General features: G+C 44.4%; 1 protein-coding gene across 2 annotated transcripts in view; it reads right to left on the reverse strand.

The window, feature by feature from the left end:
* DCX (doublecortin) overlaps nucleotides 1-15,477 on the reverse strand; it is a 74,915-nt gene extending 59,438 nt beyond the window's left edge. For both annotated transcript variants that reach the window (XM_062584445.1, XM_062584444.1), the window contains exons 1-3: nucleotides 15,391-15,477; nucleotides 13,528-13,918; nucleotides 3,094-3,434 (exon numbers count right to left, since the gene is read on the reverse strand). In XM_062584445.1, coding sequence (XP_062440429.1) covers nucleotides 3,094-3,434; nucleotides 13,528-13,891 — 705 coding nt within the window. In that variant the 5' untranslated portion in view covers nucleotides 13,892-13,918; nucleotides 15,391-15,477. The remainder of the gene's footprint in view (nucleotides 1-3,093; nucleotides 3,435-13,527; nucleotides 13,919-15,390) is intronic.
* Between the last annotated feature and the right edge of the window lie 2,272 nt (nucleotides 15,478-17,749).

Below are 17,749 nucleotides of genomic sequence, written 5' to 3' on the forward strand. Positions count from 1 at the left end.
AAAGATGCTTATTTAGCAGTTTCAAAAGCATAGTATTTTACAGACAACCAAGAAATAAGAAGAAATAAAACTTCCTAGAAAGATGACCTAATCTCACTGCTGTTTTAAGCGTTAAATTTATCAAACATGCCCCCTTCAGCACTCAATTAACTGCTTTCTCATTTCAAATGCAGCAGGTCTGCAGTGCAAAGAAATGTAATTATTTGTACACCACTGTCATTGCCACTACCGCCTGTACTTGTAAAGCATCTTGATTACTCTGCTGATGAGCACCATGGAAATGCCTATGAATAAAGTAATCATCTCCTCTCATTAAGTTACAGCGCATGGACTGGGGAAGGATGATTTTCCTTTGTACATTCCCTTTGTAAATTTTATCATTTCACAGAGGGAGTAACGCAGCTCTGATGACACTGGAGACAGACTGACAGGATTCTTGTCACCATTTCATCTTTGAGCAGTTTGTGTATTTACATGAATATCTTCTCTTGAAAATAGTTTGCCAGAATTAGACATTAAGAACCTTTTTCTAATGTTGGAATCAGACATGCAAAAAAAAAAAATCTTTCTAATATTATCTCACAAGGTCAGACTTTATGGAGCAGTATGCAGTGGAAAAACTGAAAGCAAACCCACACAGGCAGGAGACTTAAAATACAAACATTAAAGGAAAACTTCCAATTAAGACAAAGCCTCAGTGGGCCAGATTTGCTCCTCAGGACACTTCAACACTAAATGATGCCACAAACAAATACTAAACATTCAATTAATGTCAAATCACAAGTAATCTCACTCTTTTCATTAACTGCAGTACTGCATGTATGTTTGCATGCAGTGAAACAGCTGGGATAGGAAAGATTCATATCTTGAATACACTGGGAAATACCACATTTCAGAAAATGTGGAATTACAAACTAAAACAGGCTAAATATAAAAACTTTACTCAGATTTTCAGTGAAATCTGATTTCTGCAGCAAAAACTGGGGGGCAAGCCATGATGTTGCCACAATGAAAACAGTGCTGAATTAAGGCACCAGTCACTGCATGGATATCAGACCGTGATGCAAGGAACTCAAGGATGCTGTTTATTTTTAGATTCAAGGAGAGTCATGTATTGTGGCTACTGTGGACAAAAGTTTGCAGCTGGAGCTGCTAAACTATTAATCTTTGTGCTCTATGAATAGCAGTAGCTCCACACAAGGCAGCAAATGCCAAAATGCACTCTGCCCCACAGCAGGACTTCTCCAGGCAAGCTGTAGTACGAGAGCATGCATCATTTCCCAAATCTCTGCTAAAGAATCAACACACAATTTCACAGGCTGATCCAACCACAAGGCCATAAGCTCAGTTCAGTCCATGGGTTAATGTGGTCTTGCTCGCTGGTCAAAAGTAGAGGGGAAAACAGCACTTACTCCTGTAACCAGTTTGCAGATAGACAAGGGACAGCAGTTCCACAAAAGCTCACAGGGCATCACCACTTCTGCACGTTGCCCCAAGCAGTAGCTCACCATCACCTCCAAAACTTTGGCTCTTCTCAAGGAACTGAGGCATTTTAAGGGTCCAGTTAAAAATCCTGATCCAGAACTGGAAGTGCAACAGGACTCTGCGTGTCAGCATTAATTGGCAACTGCTTTCAGATCAGACCCATGTATTAAGCCCTTTCTAAAGCAGTTGTGATATGATTTGCACGATCCTGTATATTTCTCACTGAGCTGCTGCTGAGGGATCATTTGACTCTCTCTTTCCTCTTCCTTCACCTCTTCTGTTCCTCCCTTCTACCATTTCCAGTGCTCCCACTGTATCACTCTGTGTCACCACCTATTTACAACATGCTACCATATCTATGGACAGCCCAGTGGGAAAGTCACCCACCCACATATAAATTATATGGATCACGAAGTAGAAGCACTGGGTCGACACAAGTGGAAACACAGGCTTTGACAGGCACAAGAGATTTTTGTATTTCTGAAGCTACAATAGGCCAGTAATGCATGGGATACTAGTGCTGAGAAAAAGTATGAATATCAGACAGGCTAGAGCAATATGCTATATTCAGCTCCCTGACGCTGCAACTGGATGAGTACACATTATGAGCCAATATTTGATATTGGAAGAATGAATATCACCATCAGTGAAGTCTGTGTGTTGGTTAGACACATTGCCGAGTACTGGCATGGTATTTCAAGAGCCAGTATTTGTATGATTCACTCCAAAGACAGGAGAGGGAATCACTTTAAAGTAGTAGTATCAATCCCAAGAATAGCCAGTGTCCATCCCACTCAAGAGCTGTGCTGCCTCACTCCAGAACATGAAACAAGAAGAACAACAGCAAAATAAGATCCTTCTTTTGTTACAGGAGACACAAACCTGCTAAATTAGGCTCAGAGTTTTCCTTGAGGAATCTAGCTCTTCCTGGTCCCTAAAAGGTTCCTTATACATTCCTTTAAGGCTTTTCATAGATATATTAATACTAAATGGATTATTGCTGTGCTGTTGCTAACAGGAGACAGATGTTTCCCTCAGTTCCAAGAACATGTAGACATGAAGTACATTATGATAGCCCATTACAGATTTTTGACCCAAGTCTCCTTTTGTATGTTATTTCTTTACACGTTTAGTCAAAAAAAATGCACCGCAGTTCCATACTTTTCCTGCTAACTGCTGAGCTAGCCAGAAGAGCATGCAGAGGTAATTACCTTACAAACTCTCCTCAGAGGACAGGAAAAGTCAAGCAACACATTTTCACTTAGTGACTCCATAGCTCAAGCGCTCCTGCAATTATTTAAGAGCCAGATCAACTGGTGCCTGTGAGCAGAATTTCTCGTGTTATTTATTTAGTCCACAAGACATTCACTGCACACTGGTGTGCAGGACAGAGCATCTGTTTCACTCAGACGGTTGGCTGCATTCTTTACTTGATATTAATATCAGTGAAAATTTAGTAACTTAACCACGGGCATGAGAAATCTGACTTCTAAAAGAACAGATGGCAGTGATCATCTCAGGTTAATTTTAGGCTTCAAGTCTGAGTCAGCAAAGCCTCAAAGTAAGAGAAAGTCAGGGAAAAAAGACAACATCTGTAAAACTTCCTACCTGTTTCCCATCCAGAGTATACAGCTTTTTGACTACTCCTGTCTCCAGCTTTATAGCTTCAGTGATGTCGGTGAGAACTTGCTCAAACGAATGGGCAGTTTTCTTGTTCAAGAGCACACGGACTGCCTTTCGGGGCTTCACCCCGCTACGGATGATGGTTACCAGCTTGGGACGCACAAAATCTTTGTTCTCTTTTGCCTGGGCGCTGTTGCTGCTGGCCAGGGACTGAGGCGCTTTCTGGTTGGCAGATGTCTTCACATTGACAGACCAGTTGGGGTTGACATTCTTGGTATATTCCACCTTCTTGAAGAAGTTGTCAGATGAGCAGACATAACTCTCCCCTTTTGAAAGAAAGGAACACAAGCGTAACTACATTTTTTTATTATTATTATTATGATAGGGCTGCCAGAAAGCAGACACTCTGCATTAGTTTGTTATTAAAACATGTCTTATTTTACAGTAATATTTATGTTTATTAAAAATATACCTATTACTTTCTCATCAGCAAACACACTGTCACTCAAAAACGACATGAGCCAGGGGTTAAAATACGATAAATGTATTTAGGTACCTAAGGATGCAGCCTAAGGAGGCTGTCTAAAAGCTCATAAACACCTAATTCATTTAATTATCATCTAAATCATTTCTGTTACTCTGCCAGCTTCCTTTTTACACCTTCACACCCCCAGTAACTACTTCAGTCTGTCATCTTTTGCCAAGAGGGTATCAACATTCATCCAAAAGGTACCTTTCATATCATGCCTAAAAACAGCAGAAATGTGGTAGTGAAGACTCTCTACCAAAAGCAGCTTTGATAAATCTAGCAGGCATAACAATTAAGCTCTGTTGTAGTGCCAGTTGTAGTACCAGTGGTTTATTGGAAGAGAGACCTGGAAGCTGCAGAGATAAAATGCTACACCATTGCTTGCTTCAAGATAGTTGGTATCAACAAAAGTGTTAATATATTAAATCCAAACTTACACATGATAGAGAAGGGTGAAATATTGCATTCACATTTCTAATTAACACAAGCTACCCCCATGCCTTCCAATGGTGGTTTGAAATTCAGTGCGCCATTTACAGTAACCTGTCTACCTTAGATTTGAAGAGTACCATAGCACACAAGGATTTGTAAGAATCTTCTCAGCCTGCAAATCTGATGGATCCTAGAAGTCTTTAATTTTTATTTTATTTTTATTAGAATGAGATTGTAGAAGAGTTTCCCTAAGGGAATGTAGCTGTCTAGTCTGAAATGACTCAGGCGGCTGAGCACTTGAGGATGCATTGGAAAAAAAGAAATTTAGTCATTGTTAGAATAAGAAATCTTTGTCTCCCCCATTTGATACAATTTTGATGGAAACTGAAGGCATAAGACATGCACCTATATGATCTTTCATTGTTTTTTTGGCATTTTATTGGGCTGATTTTAAAGGAGAAAGTGAAATTCTTCAAATGTTAGGGTAAGTTTGAAATCAAAACATAGATTTAACTATTTTGGGGGGAAAAAAAAAAACACACTTGTCCTTCACATAAACAGACTAGTTGTATTTCCTTATTTGTTACCTACCATGAACTCCAGGGCTTGAGCATCTATGAAAAGCCTGATGACTCAGACGTCAGGGTAGCTTTCCATTACAGGATGTCTAAGACATTTGACATCTATTCAGCTAGGATGTAAATAGAGATTTCCAAACAGCCCATTGACTTCCATAGAGAATTTCAGAGTCTGGACACGTATCAGATATCAAGGGCAGTGCCCATATAGTCATAGCTGACTATATGTACTAAATGATTATGTGACTGTGTATAGTGCCCACAGCTGACTAAATTATATTCCTGATGGAGTCGCTAAGACAATCCCTTCATAGGACACACACAAAGACTACTAATAGGTGCGTAACATAGTGGAGCCTTTAATATGCTTAGAACAAGCAGAGGTGTAGCTTTTGTGTCCTTACTACTGCTTGTTTGATGCCACAAGCAGCTACATTTGCCCTGACTTTATACCAAATTTGCCAGAAAGTGGTGTGTACTCTTGATGCTTGTACTACCACCTATTTGCATAAAATGAACCAAATCATTGCCAACAGGAAGCAAGTGATCTACCTTCTGTGTTTCTGCTTCTCCTTCAGAAGAGACAGCAGAAGAGCTGGAGAGATTTATGAAGAGCATATTTATCAACTGGGCATTTTTAATCAACTAGTGTATCCCAAACTGACTGACACAAAAACCCCATTATAAGGTTCTGTTGGCTTTAACTACACAAACCTATAGTCAAGGCATGTATATGACCAACAGAACCCCTCAGTAAACTGACAATGTAGTACCTATAGTTGAAGCCCCTTAATTCCTCACATTTCCCGAGATGGACTCTGTAGAAGCATAAAGATACCCCATAGAGTGCCATATATCATGATAAACTCCCACTGGAAATATTATTTTCCAGCAGCATCAAATCCCTTGGATCTTCTGATAAGTGATAAGTGGTTTATTCATCTGCTTCAGCCAAGCAACATCTGGCATAGAGGGGGCCCACGCCTCTCTCCAGTTTCACAGCTCACCAAGTGCTAAGTGGAGTAAGGGGAGTGCAACATGCTTGGGGGGAATCAGCCCTCCTAAGCAGCCAGAGCCTCCCAAGCCCGTAACTCCCCGGCAGCAGAACCTTTGCAAGCGTGCCTGAGAGAAGAGCAATAGCACACTGAGGGATGGCATTCCCATGTTGGAACACAACACTAGGACTTCTGCCCCAGGAAACTCCTCAGCTGACCTGTGCCTCACCTTCTCTAGCTGAAAAGCAGATGTAATGATTGTTGCTGCAGAAAGGTTGCAAGGCTTAACTTTCACCTGTGTTTACATAAAGCTTTGTGAGAGAAGGTACTGTGGTGGAAGAAAGTATATATTTGCACTGTTTTATAAACATGTGAGGTCTTAGATGTATTTTCCATGAATATGTTTCTCATTTTAAAGTAAACTGTAGAGATTATTGCTTCGTTTGGTAGAATACTATTATATTTATGTCCAACTGCTTCCTTTGAAGTTCTTCTCTATACTCTATAGATGTCTAGTGTATTTATAGTAGTGTACATTGAAGGCAACAGAGGCATGAAAGTAGTATTGCTTTCATAGGCTTTGTTTCCACAAAGGTGGTATTTAGTTGTATATACAGACTGGCCTTCAAATTGTGCTTACAGTCACAAGTGGAAAATGTAATCTGTGCTTTCCCACATTGTTCCATTTAACCTAACCTCTAGCAAATATTTTGTTCAATTCTAAAACTGGCCAGAAATTTTGGCTGCAGTGACACTGCTCTACAGCTCACCATAGCAGCTCTCCTCAGCAACACTTCTGCTGTTACAGCAGTACAGCTCAGGAAAGAGGTACCACCTCCTTCCCTGACCCACAGATGTAACCTGAAGCGTTCACTGATTTTTAAAGATGACTACAATTTATGTCTTCCCAAACTCAGACAGTTTATGGCCCTCAAATAACTGAATTATATTGCCAGTTCCTTAGTGAGGTACATCCCTTCTACCATTTGCCAACCATGAGAGTATACTCTATTTCACTTACTACAGCTGTATTTTACTCAGATTGTACCATGAGGTGGTAGCAGCAACAGGCAAGCACATTAAGTCCACAACTTGCCAGACTTGAACATGCGTACTATGACCAGAAGGTCACCAAGCAGAAAAATCTTACAGTGACTATCACTACCACAGGGAGAGGGGAGCTCTCTCCACCACGTCCGTCTGTGCTAATCCTGTAACGAGGAATCAAAGCGTGCCACCGTGCAGTTGCAACAAAATATAACTGTGAACAGCACAGCATGGTTGTCAAAGACATGCACAGTATAACAGAGAGGAAGGGGAGGAAGTGGATGGGAAGACTCACTCTAAAGCAAAAGAAAAAAACACTCAGAAGCACCTGGCTCCCCAGCCCTGAACGTGAAAGTCTGCACACACATTTGCAGGAACAAGCCAGGGAGTATAAGCAAGCAGCAGAGTACACATGCAGAAACCCAGCTGGAAGTCATGACTCCAAGGATGAAGAACAGCCATTTTGTTGCTTTCAAACAAAACCCCAAAAGGCAGCCCCAAAGCAACATTCGCTCACAGGACACCTTGCACATCAAGTTTGAGGTGGAGGTGTTTACAAAAAAAAAAAAAAAAAAAAAAAAAAAAAAAAAAAAAAAATCTGAAGCATCCTGACAACACCCAACCCACTGCTGAACGCACTGTCATTAGGGCCACGGTGCTTGCGGTGCCAAGGACAGCATTCTTCTAGTTCAGTGCCAGGTCAGCGCAAGATGCCCTGTCTACACTATGAAGCCAGAGCTCTGCAGGATGATGCACACTTGGCATCACGCCAGCGTGCTCCAGAGGCGCCACTATTTCTGTTATGCCATCAAACCAGGCACACCATTGATTTATTCCGTCTATCATGCCCTCAGCAAGAGATGGACTGACCGTAGAGCTTTGAACTTAAGTCACAATTGGCATATTTGCCATTTAAAGCCATGACTTGTATCATGCTGAATTACTCTGGCTGCAAGCGTGCTACCCATTGCTTTGCAACCTATTTTGTTGTAGCATGAGGAGATTATCCAGCTCCTAAAGAAGGGATGATCTGAACAAAGATAAGGTTTGCCTTAAGAGAAATTCCGAGCTCAAGATGAGCACTAAGCCTTCAACTCTTACAGCAGCTCCTGTTGACAATACTAAAAATGACAGGCTCTGCTTTCAAAAAAGTTATCCTCTCTCAGCATAGCAAGTTTAAGTGCAATGAACTGTTTAAGAGTCTTGCAGGAAAAATTGGAAAAGCTGGATTGAGGCCACTTCAAAAGTGTAACTGTTAACAGTTATTCAGAAAAACTGTCTCCATGGGCTGCAGTTTATTTTGGTTGTAAGCTCTGTTGTCTTAAAGTTGAGCAATTTATATTGTGCCCAGCTTTCACATTTATAACAACTTCACTAGAAAGCATGTTAACACCTTGCAGGAGTTCATTGTACTATGACAAACTAGGCCTTTAATTCCTACTGCATGGACCTGCCGCTACCTTACGCACTAAAAGCAATACGCCTGTCTCACGACCAACTCCACCAGGGCAAAACGGATCTGTGGGATAGCTTTCTTCTTTTGGCTTTTCCATGAGGACGTCTTGCACAAGTGAGAAGCACCTCTTGTTTTACTTATAAAATGAACGAAATGCATGATCATTAAATTGCCTTCAAAACCACGTAATGCCCAAAGCTACATAAAGAATTTGCCACATCAAGTTATCTGTAGAGACCAGCACAGTCCCAGTATGACAGCCAGGACGAGCAAGCAAAGCAAACAGATCTGCAAAGATAAGCTTTGTTACACAGGATGTAGTCAGCCAAGCTGTCAGGATAACAGCCACACAGGACAACGCCGCAGGTCGCCTAGATCGCAGTATTAGGCTACGTGAACTTCAGCCTTCCAGGCAAATCGGAACATGTGCACGTTGGGTGGAGATCTCCATACGCTTCCTAAAACCCCCCAGCCCCAGCACACACCAGGCTCTGTAGAGCTTCAGGGTGGAACCTCTCCTGTGACTACTTTAAATGTTCCTGGACAGGAATTTGGAAAAGATTCCCCAGGGTATGACAGAATATAAAAGCTTGGAAACACTTTCTGGAACATCTCACACAACCCCCAAATGTTTGCAATTAAATCCCATCAAGCAAAACAAAATCCTATTCAGCTTTTTCTGATACTTAAACTGAACTGGTTTCAGACTGGAGCAGCCCAGTATAGGACAAGGACGTAAATCCACTAGATGAAAGACCATCCAGCTCCAAGGCACAGCAGGGCTGGGTAGCACTTTAACAGCCCAGGCACACCAGGGGCTGAGATAGCAGCTGTGCAGCTTCCCCTGAATGTCGCATCTTCAGCATTAGTGTTAGTCTCTGGTCTGAATTTCTGCCTTTATTCACCATGTCTAATCTATGATATATTTACACCTGATAGGCTTATTTCACATTTATTTCTGACTCTGACCATGGGCAAAGGACCTTTTATTTGTATTAAACTTGCTTCTGCTTAGAAGCAGGCCCAAAGTCCATGTATAACAAAAAAATTGAAAGATGTAGGCACCTCAAATCCACTGACTAGATCCTGAGGAAGAGTATGGAAGGGAAGGAAAGTACTTGAACAAGAAGACTCAGAGCTCTGACTTCTATCTGTCTCTCCCCTAAAGCATTAGGGCAAGCAATTGCTACAGGAGGTAGGACTGGGCAGCAGGACTGGCCAAGCTTCCCTTCTGCATCTCAGTTCCTCGCTGAGAACACCACCTTCTTCCACCTTGACATGTTTACCCACAACCTCTCTAGCAGCTCTTCCTGCTCACTTGACAGCGCACAGTAGGATGACCAGTTTTTTTTTGGTGCCTCTAAACACAGCATAAAAAAAAACACACATGTCATCTTGGCAAGGGCGAAATCTGGTTTCTTCAGGAGGTATCAGCCTCTTCTTTCAGAGGGAACAAAGTACAGCCTCCTCAGCCCTGAGGTTAACTCAGCGCTGTGTTAGCTTCAGCAGTTAGGGATCTGTTCCATGTGCCTTTAGCTCACTCAAGTTGTGGCTCAGCATCCCTGTCATTATTTTAAGAAACTGCTAGTGGGGCCATGTGGAAAAGTTGCAAAATTATGAGCTGCACTAAAAATAAACTTTTGTCCCACAAAGATCTTGGCAGAATGGAGACAGTGAGTTGGGACCCAAGATTGGGACACAGGGCCAAGAATGGTATTTCTTAAGTCATCTCTGCTGCCAAAGCCAATGTATAACATCAGTTTGTGTCTTTATCCAGCCCTCCATTTAATGATAAGAGCAACCAGAGCTTATACATGGAGCATTTATCTTATTGCAATGGGTCTATCAGAATGTGGGTGCTGAAAATGAACCAAGGAACAAGCCACCTTGTAGAGATGTCAAGCCACCTTGTAAAGGCACTGGATTTCAGTAGAGCCTCAGCTGACAATGTAAGCTGCTCTAACATCAACTACAGCATGGCTGGGAAAAAGGCACAATATACATATTTTTAGAAACATCTTTCATAATAGGTTTTCTCATTGCACAATGGACAGAATTAGCTGTTACAATAGTAGCTCAGCAATAATCTATAAGCAAACTTCATATATAGATTTCCTAAAGCTGTGGTCCTTGGAACCCATTATAATAAGAAAGGCAATAAAGATTGTCTGGTGCTATTTTTCAGAAAATCCACTTACTGACTGGAATAACCATTACAGATAGCTGCACTTGGGCCCAGGATCCAGTCCTGCCTCCATATCTCAGGCAAGGGGCCTCTGGAGTACTAAGTGGGGGGTTCTGCCAGCAATTTACCTGATAGGCAAGGTCAGGTGTAAAAGTGCCGTAACAGGCTGCTGCATAAAACCAACATATAAATCAAGGAGGAGCACACTCCTAGTCAATGCCAGCCTGTACTCACATATTATTTACAACCACATGAAAAAATGAATAGCCGAAGATAGAGACAAAATTAAGAAGCAATTGCAGTGATGGAAGACAGCCATTATGGGCAAGAAAAACTGATCCGACCAGCAGGCTGCAGAAGGAGAGGGTCCTTGAGAGACAAGGATTGGGCCAGCTGTCTGGGCACAGGAAAGATGGACAGCAATGCAGTGATGGGTGAGGGAGAGCTCCGGGGGGAGCAAGGAGCACCTGCACAGCAGAGTCTTGGTGGGAAACGTGATCACAAGAGTAGGAGACACCCCACTTGTTCCATTTGTGAAGTGGGAAGAAGAACATTCATCTAGACTCTTATGAGAGTGATTTCTAATACCATAGGAGGAAAGTCTCCCAAGTCTGGGGCTGGAGACCAGCAGCATTATTTCCAAGTTATGTTGAAATAGTAGCACACCAAATCTCTTTGTTCACTTGAAGTGTCTGCTGTCTCAAGGATATAAGTTATTGTTCAATGATTCTCTACCCTACATAAATGTATTTAGACTACACCATGCAAGCATGTTTTTTTAATCACACAGATGTAATCAAGTACATTGAACATGACATGAAATACTAATACCAGCTATTGCAGAGCAAAGTACCAAGATTAGCATCCTCGATGGCCTCTTTTCCTAGGTTCTACTTGTTTTTTGGAAACTATAACAATAAATTAGTCATAGCATAGAAAACAATTCTGCATTAGTTACCCTCATTATCACACCTCCAATGATCATCTCAGTCTAACCAAAAACCTGATTTATATAACACACACTCTCCATCCTTATGCGGTTTTACATTGTGTCTACCTCAGTTCCACTACTCTGAAGTTCTGTTTTTCCATCTCGTACACAGTCATACAAACAAGCTAATAGTACAGGTTACCACAAGGTTGAAATTACAGTATAACAACCACCACTGCATTATAAATTAAAAGTAATGTCTCACCCAGATTGCTTTTCTGCAACAGATGAGTAGCCCATTGCTAGAAATATGGGAACATATTCCCTCTCACAAAGCTGCCAATGACAGCGTACAGAGCTACTTTTGCATTTTCGGCCACTGTATTCCTTTGTTTTCACTCTGCTCAGCCTGCAATCCCCTGGCCGACGTGTGCATGGCCAAGTCCCCAGCAGAGCAATAATTCCACTCCTGTCTTAGTGCCACTTCTTCAGTGCTCTGTTTCCAGATATCATTTTGGTAGAACAAAGCCAGATTTCAAATGCCAGCATCTCCTGCCTGCATCCTACCTAAAAAAAATATCTTTTCAAAAACTAGGGACCTTCCTGCCTGCAGCACCAAAAATAGTCTACAGCAAGTATAATAATGGAAGACTTGTTAACTTATTTGACAAAAAGCAGGAAGGGTAAAAAATAACAAAGTAGATTTTCTCTTGGAGTTATTTCTGAAGATGTACATGAAGCCTTGGAAAAGCAGGACTGAGAGCAGCCACCAGAGGAAGGCTGTGGCCGTACTGAGAGATCAGACTGAAAGATGGCAGAATCTCTAAAATTTAGAACGGCCACACCTCCATTTAACAGCTCTATCACAACAGGGCTGGGAATAACTCCACTGCGACAGCATCGTCTCTGAAAGACAGCAACTCGTCCCGAGTAAAACGCTCACCTGGACAGCAGTATTTATTCTATTGTGTTTCCCCTACTCCAACTATTTTGGGAGAGTGAGCATCCCACTTGAGAAGAGGAATTGTAGGGAAAGAGGCTGTAGACAAGGTCACGCAGTGACTCCTGGCTGACACCAGCCTGCTCTTGGATGGCTCACCCGCTCGCATCCACCGTGTTTTATGAAAGGCCTGCTGGTTTGTCAACATTTCTCAAGGGTCACCAAATGAGCCAGGTCACCTGTGTGGAATATTATACCAAGGAGCTGGGAAAAGCAATTCCCCTCTCCAACAAAGCAACCAGAATATTCCAGACCCGAACAAAGGATCGAGCATCCTGATCACTTTGGGAAGGGAAAAACGAGGTGGCTGGGGGCCCCCACACACTTCTGTGCACAGGTCTCAGCACCCCTTCCACGCACAGCACCCCAGCACTCACTCCTGGCACCAGCCCCCTCGGGAACCCCAGCACCCCTCTCTAATCAACCCTCCCAACACACCTCCTCCATATGCACCCCCAGCACCAAAACCAGTCTCTTTGGATGCAGCCCCCTAATTCCCCCCCCCTTTACACACACACAGTATTCCTGAACTCCCCCTCCAAACACCCTACCTGAATGCACAGCACCCCAACACACCCAGCACGAACCAACACCCCCTTCTGCACTCCCATGCACATACACTGTACCAACTGTACCAACCCCACACTCCCGACACCCTGCATGACTCCCAACTCCCCACAACATCCTTTTCCACACCCCCTACAAACACCCTGCACGGACCCCTAGCAACCCCTACACACACAGTCTGCACAATCCCCAAATGCCCCCTGCACAAATCCACAATATCCCCTTCCACAGCGCCTACATACACTGCACCGTTCCCTTACACCCACCTACACACACCCAGCATGGACCCCCAGCACCCCCTACACACCCAGCACAGACCCCCAGCACTGAACCACCCATACACATGCACCACCTGCGAACCCCCCAAGACTCCCCTTTTCCACTTGCAGGTGGAAGCCCCCCACCGCACACAGCTGGGACCCTGGCCTAAAGGGCAGGGGACACCCTGGCGATGGGCACGCAGCCATGCCTGCCGAGGAGCAGGACACACCCCTGCAGCTCCACACCGGCACCGGGGGACAGCCCCCGCGCTGCTGCCCCCTCAGGCAAGCTCAGCCCAGGGTGTGGGGGGGGGGGCAGAAACGTCCCCAAACCAGGAGGAAAGGAAAGGTGACCTCAGAGCAGCCCCGAGTGGCGCAGCCCCCTCCCACCCCGCCTCCTCACTGCGCCAGGCGGCCACGCTTGCCGACAGCTCATTACCTTCCTCCAGCTCGTCCATGCTCCCGATCTTGCGCGAGCCATCGATGGTGTATATGTACCGCACTCCCTGAGGCAGGTTAATGTTGTCGGACAGGGACCGGGTCAGGTCAGCAAGGAGAGCATCGAAACTCCGGAAGCGGTCGGAGGACACGGCGTATACAATCCCCTTGAAGTAGCGGTCCCCGTTGCGATAGAAGCGCACCTTCTTGGCTTTCTTCTCGTTGCTCAGCGCCTGCAAGGTGCGGGTCCTGTAGAAGCTGCAGTGGGCGCTGTGAGTGGGGCTGGGCAGGCCATTCATGCGGGAGCCTCGCATGTTTCTGGACGCCTTGTCTCTTTCGTCAAAGTGTCCAAAATCAAGTTCCATAGTTTGGTGAGCCCTAAAGATCTGAAGCTGAGCGGGAGGGAGACGGGGAAGGAAGGAGCGCAAAGGGCGCACGTTAGGGCTGAGCAAAATGACAGTCCGGAGAGAAAAATTACCCTAATGCAGGAGCTGCGTCTGGAGTGGGACACAGATGTGTTTGGGAAGTGCCCCCTCCCCTGACCCAGATTTGTATCGATCCTGGGGGCTGAGAGAAGGAGGGTCCTCACGTTTTGAAAGGGATCCAACTACTGGGGGCAGGGATCACGTTTCGAGCGAGCAGTCTGCTCCCACAGCTCGGAGTTCTCAAAGTGCAGTAAACGGGGACTTGGAGCCAAAGGAATACATGACAATTACAGGTCAGCCCCAAAAACTCATCCAAACATCAGCTGGTAATGAATTAAACCTCTAAGCCTCATGAGGTTTCCTTTGGCAACCAAAAACAAGGAGATCCCAGTGAGTCAGCCCTTCAGTCTGGCAAATCGTGGAAGGAACAAGAGCATCTGAATATTTAACATTAGAATAAACTGGCATTTATGAAAGAATACTCACAGGGGAATAAGCCGTTTCTTTGTGACAGCCTGTTCAATAAGGGTTAGCAACGAGACCAGCCCACCCTTCCCCCTCTCCGCAGCCCCCTCCTCGCCCATCAATCAATTCCCAGGACCAGCCTACATCTCTAAGAAATGACTGCAAAGAAAAATCTGTCATTGAAAAGAGGCTTCAGTAAGCTCTCTTCAGTCTGAGTCTCCTTGGCATTGCATTTCTGCTCCTGTTTAATGAGGAGAAAAGAGCGGGGCTAGTCCCCCTTCCTCCCCGCCAGGTCGATGTGCCTGGGGAGCGCTGGCCAGCCCTGGCGGCACCTTTCATTGTTCCCAGCGCCAGCAAAGCGGAGGCTTGGGCTGACACCCGGCCAGCGGCGTTTTTGCCTAGCATATCATTTTTGCTCAAGACCAACCTTCCTCACCCACCTAACCCTGACACAAAAGGGGGAGTCTCCTTCGGTGTGGGGGGAGAAGCGCCTGGTTCTGCCCTGGCACAGCCAACAACATGCCACTTGCATCTGCCGGGTCGTGTTGGGCAGAAGCGGGATTTACACCCAGCACTTGGCAGCCAGGTATAAATCCAGGAAAAGCTGTTGCTATCTCTACCCCCACTCCTTGCATTTGCCGGAACAGGGCTCCCTCACAATGTCACTGTGACCTGGGGGAGATGGAAATCATTGTCTCCAAACTGCAGTAAAGCTGAAGGTGGCAATGCAGGGGGCCTGCCCAGAAAGCCCAAGTGGGGAGCGGCCCCCCACGGTACCAGCTGTGGCAGAGTCAGCCTGGTGCCGCGCACTGAACAATGAAACAGCCAAGCAACTTTGAGAATGAATTGGTGGATGCGAGCGTTTTGTTTTAAAAATGAACTGCAGATGCTGCAAGGTCCTACAAGAGATTCCTCCCTTCCTTCTGATATCCATTACTTTTCTGCAGGCAAGTCACTAAAAAAGCTTTACTCACCGGTTTGCAGCACACAGGGTGGAGATGCTGAGAGAAAGAAAACCAGGCTCACTCTGCCTTTGTTGTCTGAGCTCCAAGCAAGAAATTCCTGCCAGGGTGGATGAGACTCCTCCTAGGTCCTAGTGCCTTGTTCAATCCCTTCATGGTAACTTTGCCTCAGTTGTTTTCACTCAGTCATCTGCTTGTAGTCTTCCTGTCTGTATTTGAGACGAAAAGGATACATTCATTCCAGCTCAATTTTGTTAACAGATGGATAAACAAAAACTTTAAAGGGGCAAATCTTGGGGTCATGTTCTGAGGGAGCAAGTTTCCCCTTGGCTCTAGCTTCACCAAAAAAGCATCTGGCCCCACTGGAAAAAAAAAAAAAAAAAAAAAAAAAAAAAACAACAACAAAAAAACCCTACATAATTAGTCTGCTGCACCAATATTACAGGATTACCACTGCAGTGAGATCACAGCTACAACCCTGCAACACGCTGCGATGCTGGCACATGACTCCAGTGTGTTGGAAAAGCAACTAAGAGTAAGAGTTCACAAGTTGCACTGGACCCAGTACTGCTTCTGTACTGGCTCTACACAGCATTCATGGTTTATACTGGCAAGTAGAAAACAAGAATTAACTTGGTGGTTCTGCATGCCAGTGCCCCTGAATAATTTTCCTCCGTTAACATTGGACATATGCCAGAACTAGAACTCTGAATCCCAGTTCATTCAGATCTCCAAGGGATTCGGGCTGGAGTCATTTTATATAAACGTAACCAAACGGATTCAGCCTGGCTCATGTCCCATATTAAGAGAAGTTTGTTTTCTGATCCCACTGCAGAAGGGCTCAGCTGTTAAGAAACTGCACAATGCTCTTTCCTTGAAACTCAGAAATCCTTCACCTGCTTTGTGGATGGATATTTCCATTCTGCAGGTAGGAGAGCCGCATCCTACTCCTAACCCCATTGCTGCTGGTCCATTTTTATTCCAGGTAACAACAGATCATGGAACGAGGAGGATCTTATCTGCAGCAGGGAATCTTTCATAACAATGCTGTGTCTGTTTTGAATGAGAACCATTAGATTTTGTCATTTTGGCACATCATGGCATATCACATTTAAAAAGAAATATTTAGTATTTATTCCAGCTGTCTGCCTTGTACATGATAGGTTTGTGTCAGTGTTGCCTGAACTACTAAAAGCTCATCTTTTGTTTCCTGGAAACTTTCACACATTACATTTGTAAAAATGTTCTTATTCCTGAAGAATGTTCTTATTCCTGAAGATCATCCTCTCTCATTCATAGAGGGTTCCTCTCCATCTTTTGCTAAAGCTGTCAGCTCCTCCAGCACATGTTTGGTGGGATCACTGGTGAGCAGACTGCAGTTTACCTCTCTCTTCAGAGATTAGCAACCAAGGGGCCACAGGAAAGAGCAGAATCTGTGCTCTCCAGCACACATTTCAGTAGGCTTCTGCATGCAGATGCAAGAGGCAGATGGGACTTTAAGCCTTCCCCATCCCACTCCCAGATTAGATAACGCCTGGCCATTTATGATCATGTGCCTAATCTGTCTAGAATAAACACAGTTCTTCTCTGCATCACAGTACTGTTGTAAATATAAATTCATTCATATTTAAAAATGCAAAGATGCAAGTACTAAGTGTAATAACAAGAATACAGAAAAGGAAACCAAATCTAGTCCTCAGCAGTGCACACAGCTTTGATACAGAAGATGCAGACTATAGGGGATCACATCCAAGGCACTGGATACTACTGCAGGGGGAGCCTAGAAGGATGATGCCAATCTCCACAGCCAGCAGAATCACACAGTGGTTGCTCATCTCTCCCATTTGACTCATACAGAATATTCTGAGGACAACAAAGGGTTTCGCATCACATTAACACATGGCTCTTGACCTCTTTCCACATCTGAACCTACTGGTGAGAAGATGAAGCACATCGATGTGGACATGTTTGCTCAGCACACTAGCAGAAGCTTTTATAGTATGTTCACTTGCTTTTAGAAACATTCAGAATTAAGCAGAATTACTCCAGTAAAAGACACTGCATTTTCCTGACTGAAGGATAAGGCTTCTCTGGCCAATGACTGCACTGTTCATCTTTGATCTGACCTCAAATTATTCCTAAGAGATGCCCAAATCACCTTCAGTTCAGTTGGCCTCCTCTAAACCTGCCATGAGGCAAGAAAGATCTCAGCCAGAGCATCACCAGACCCTGGAGATCTGACGTGATCCCAGTGAAACTGCACCACATTTACTACTCTATCAGTAGGATGAGATTTGTTATCATTTGTTTTGTCTGGGCTGTTCAGTATGGCAGGAAAACAGAAGTTTCTTGATGAGCGCAAGGGCCTGCT

Source organism: Rhea pennata, chromosome 11, assembly GCF_028389875.1.
Source record: "Rhea pennata isolate bPtePen1 chromosome 11, bPtePen1.pri, whole genome shotgun sequence".
Taxonomy (NCBI): domain Eukaryota; kingdom Metazoa; phylum Chordata; class Aves; order Rheiformes; family Rheidae; genus Rhea; species Rhea pennata.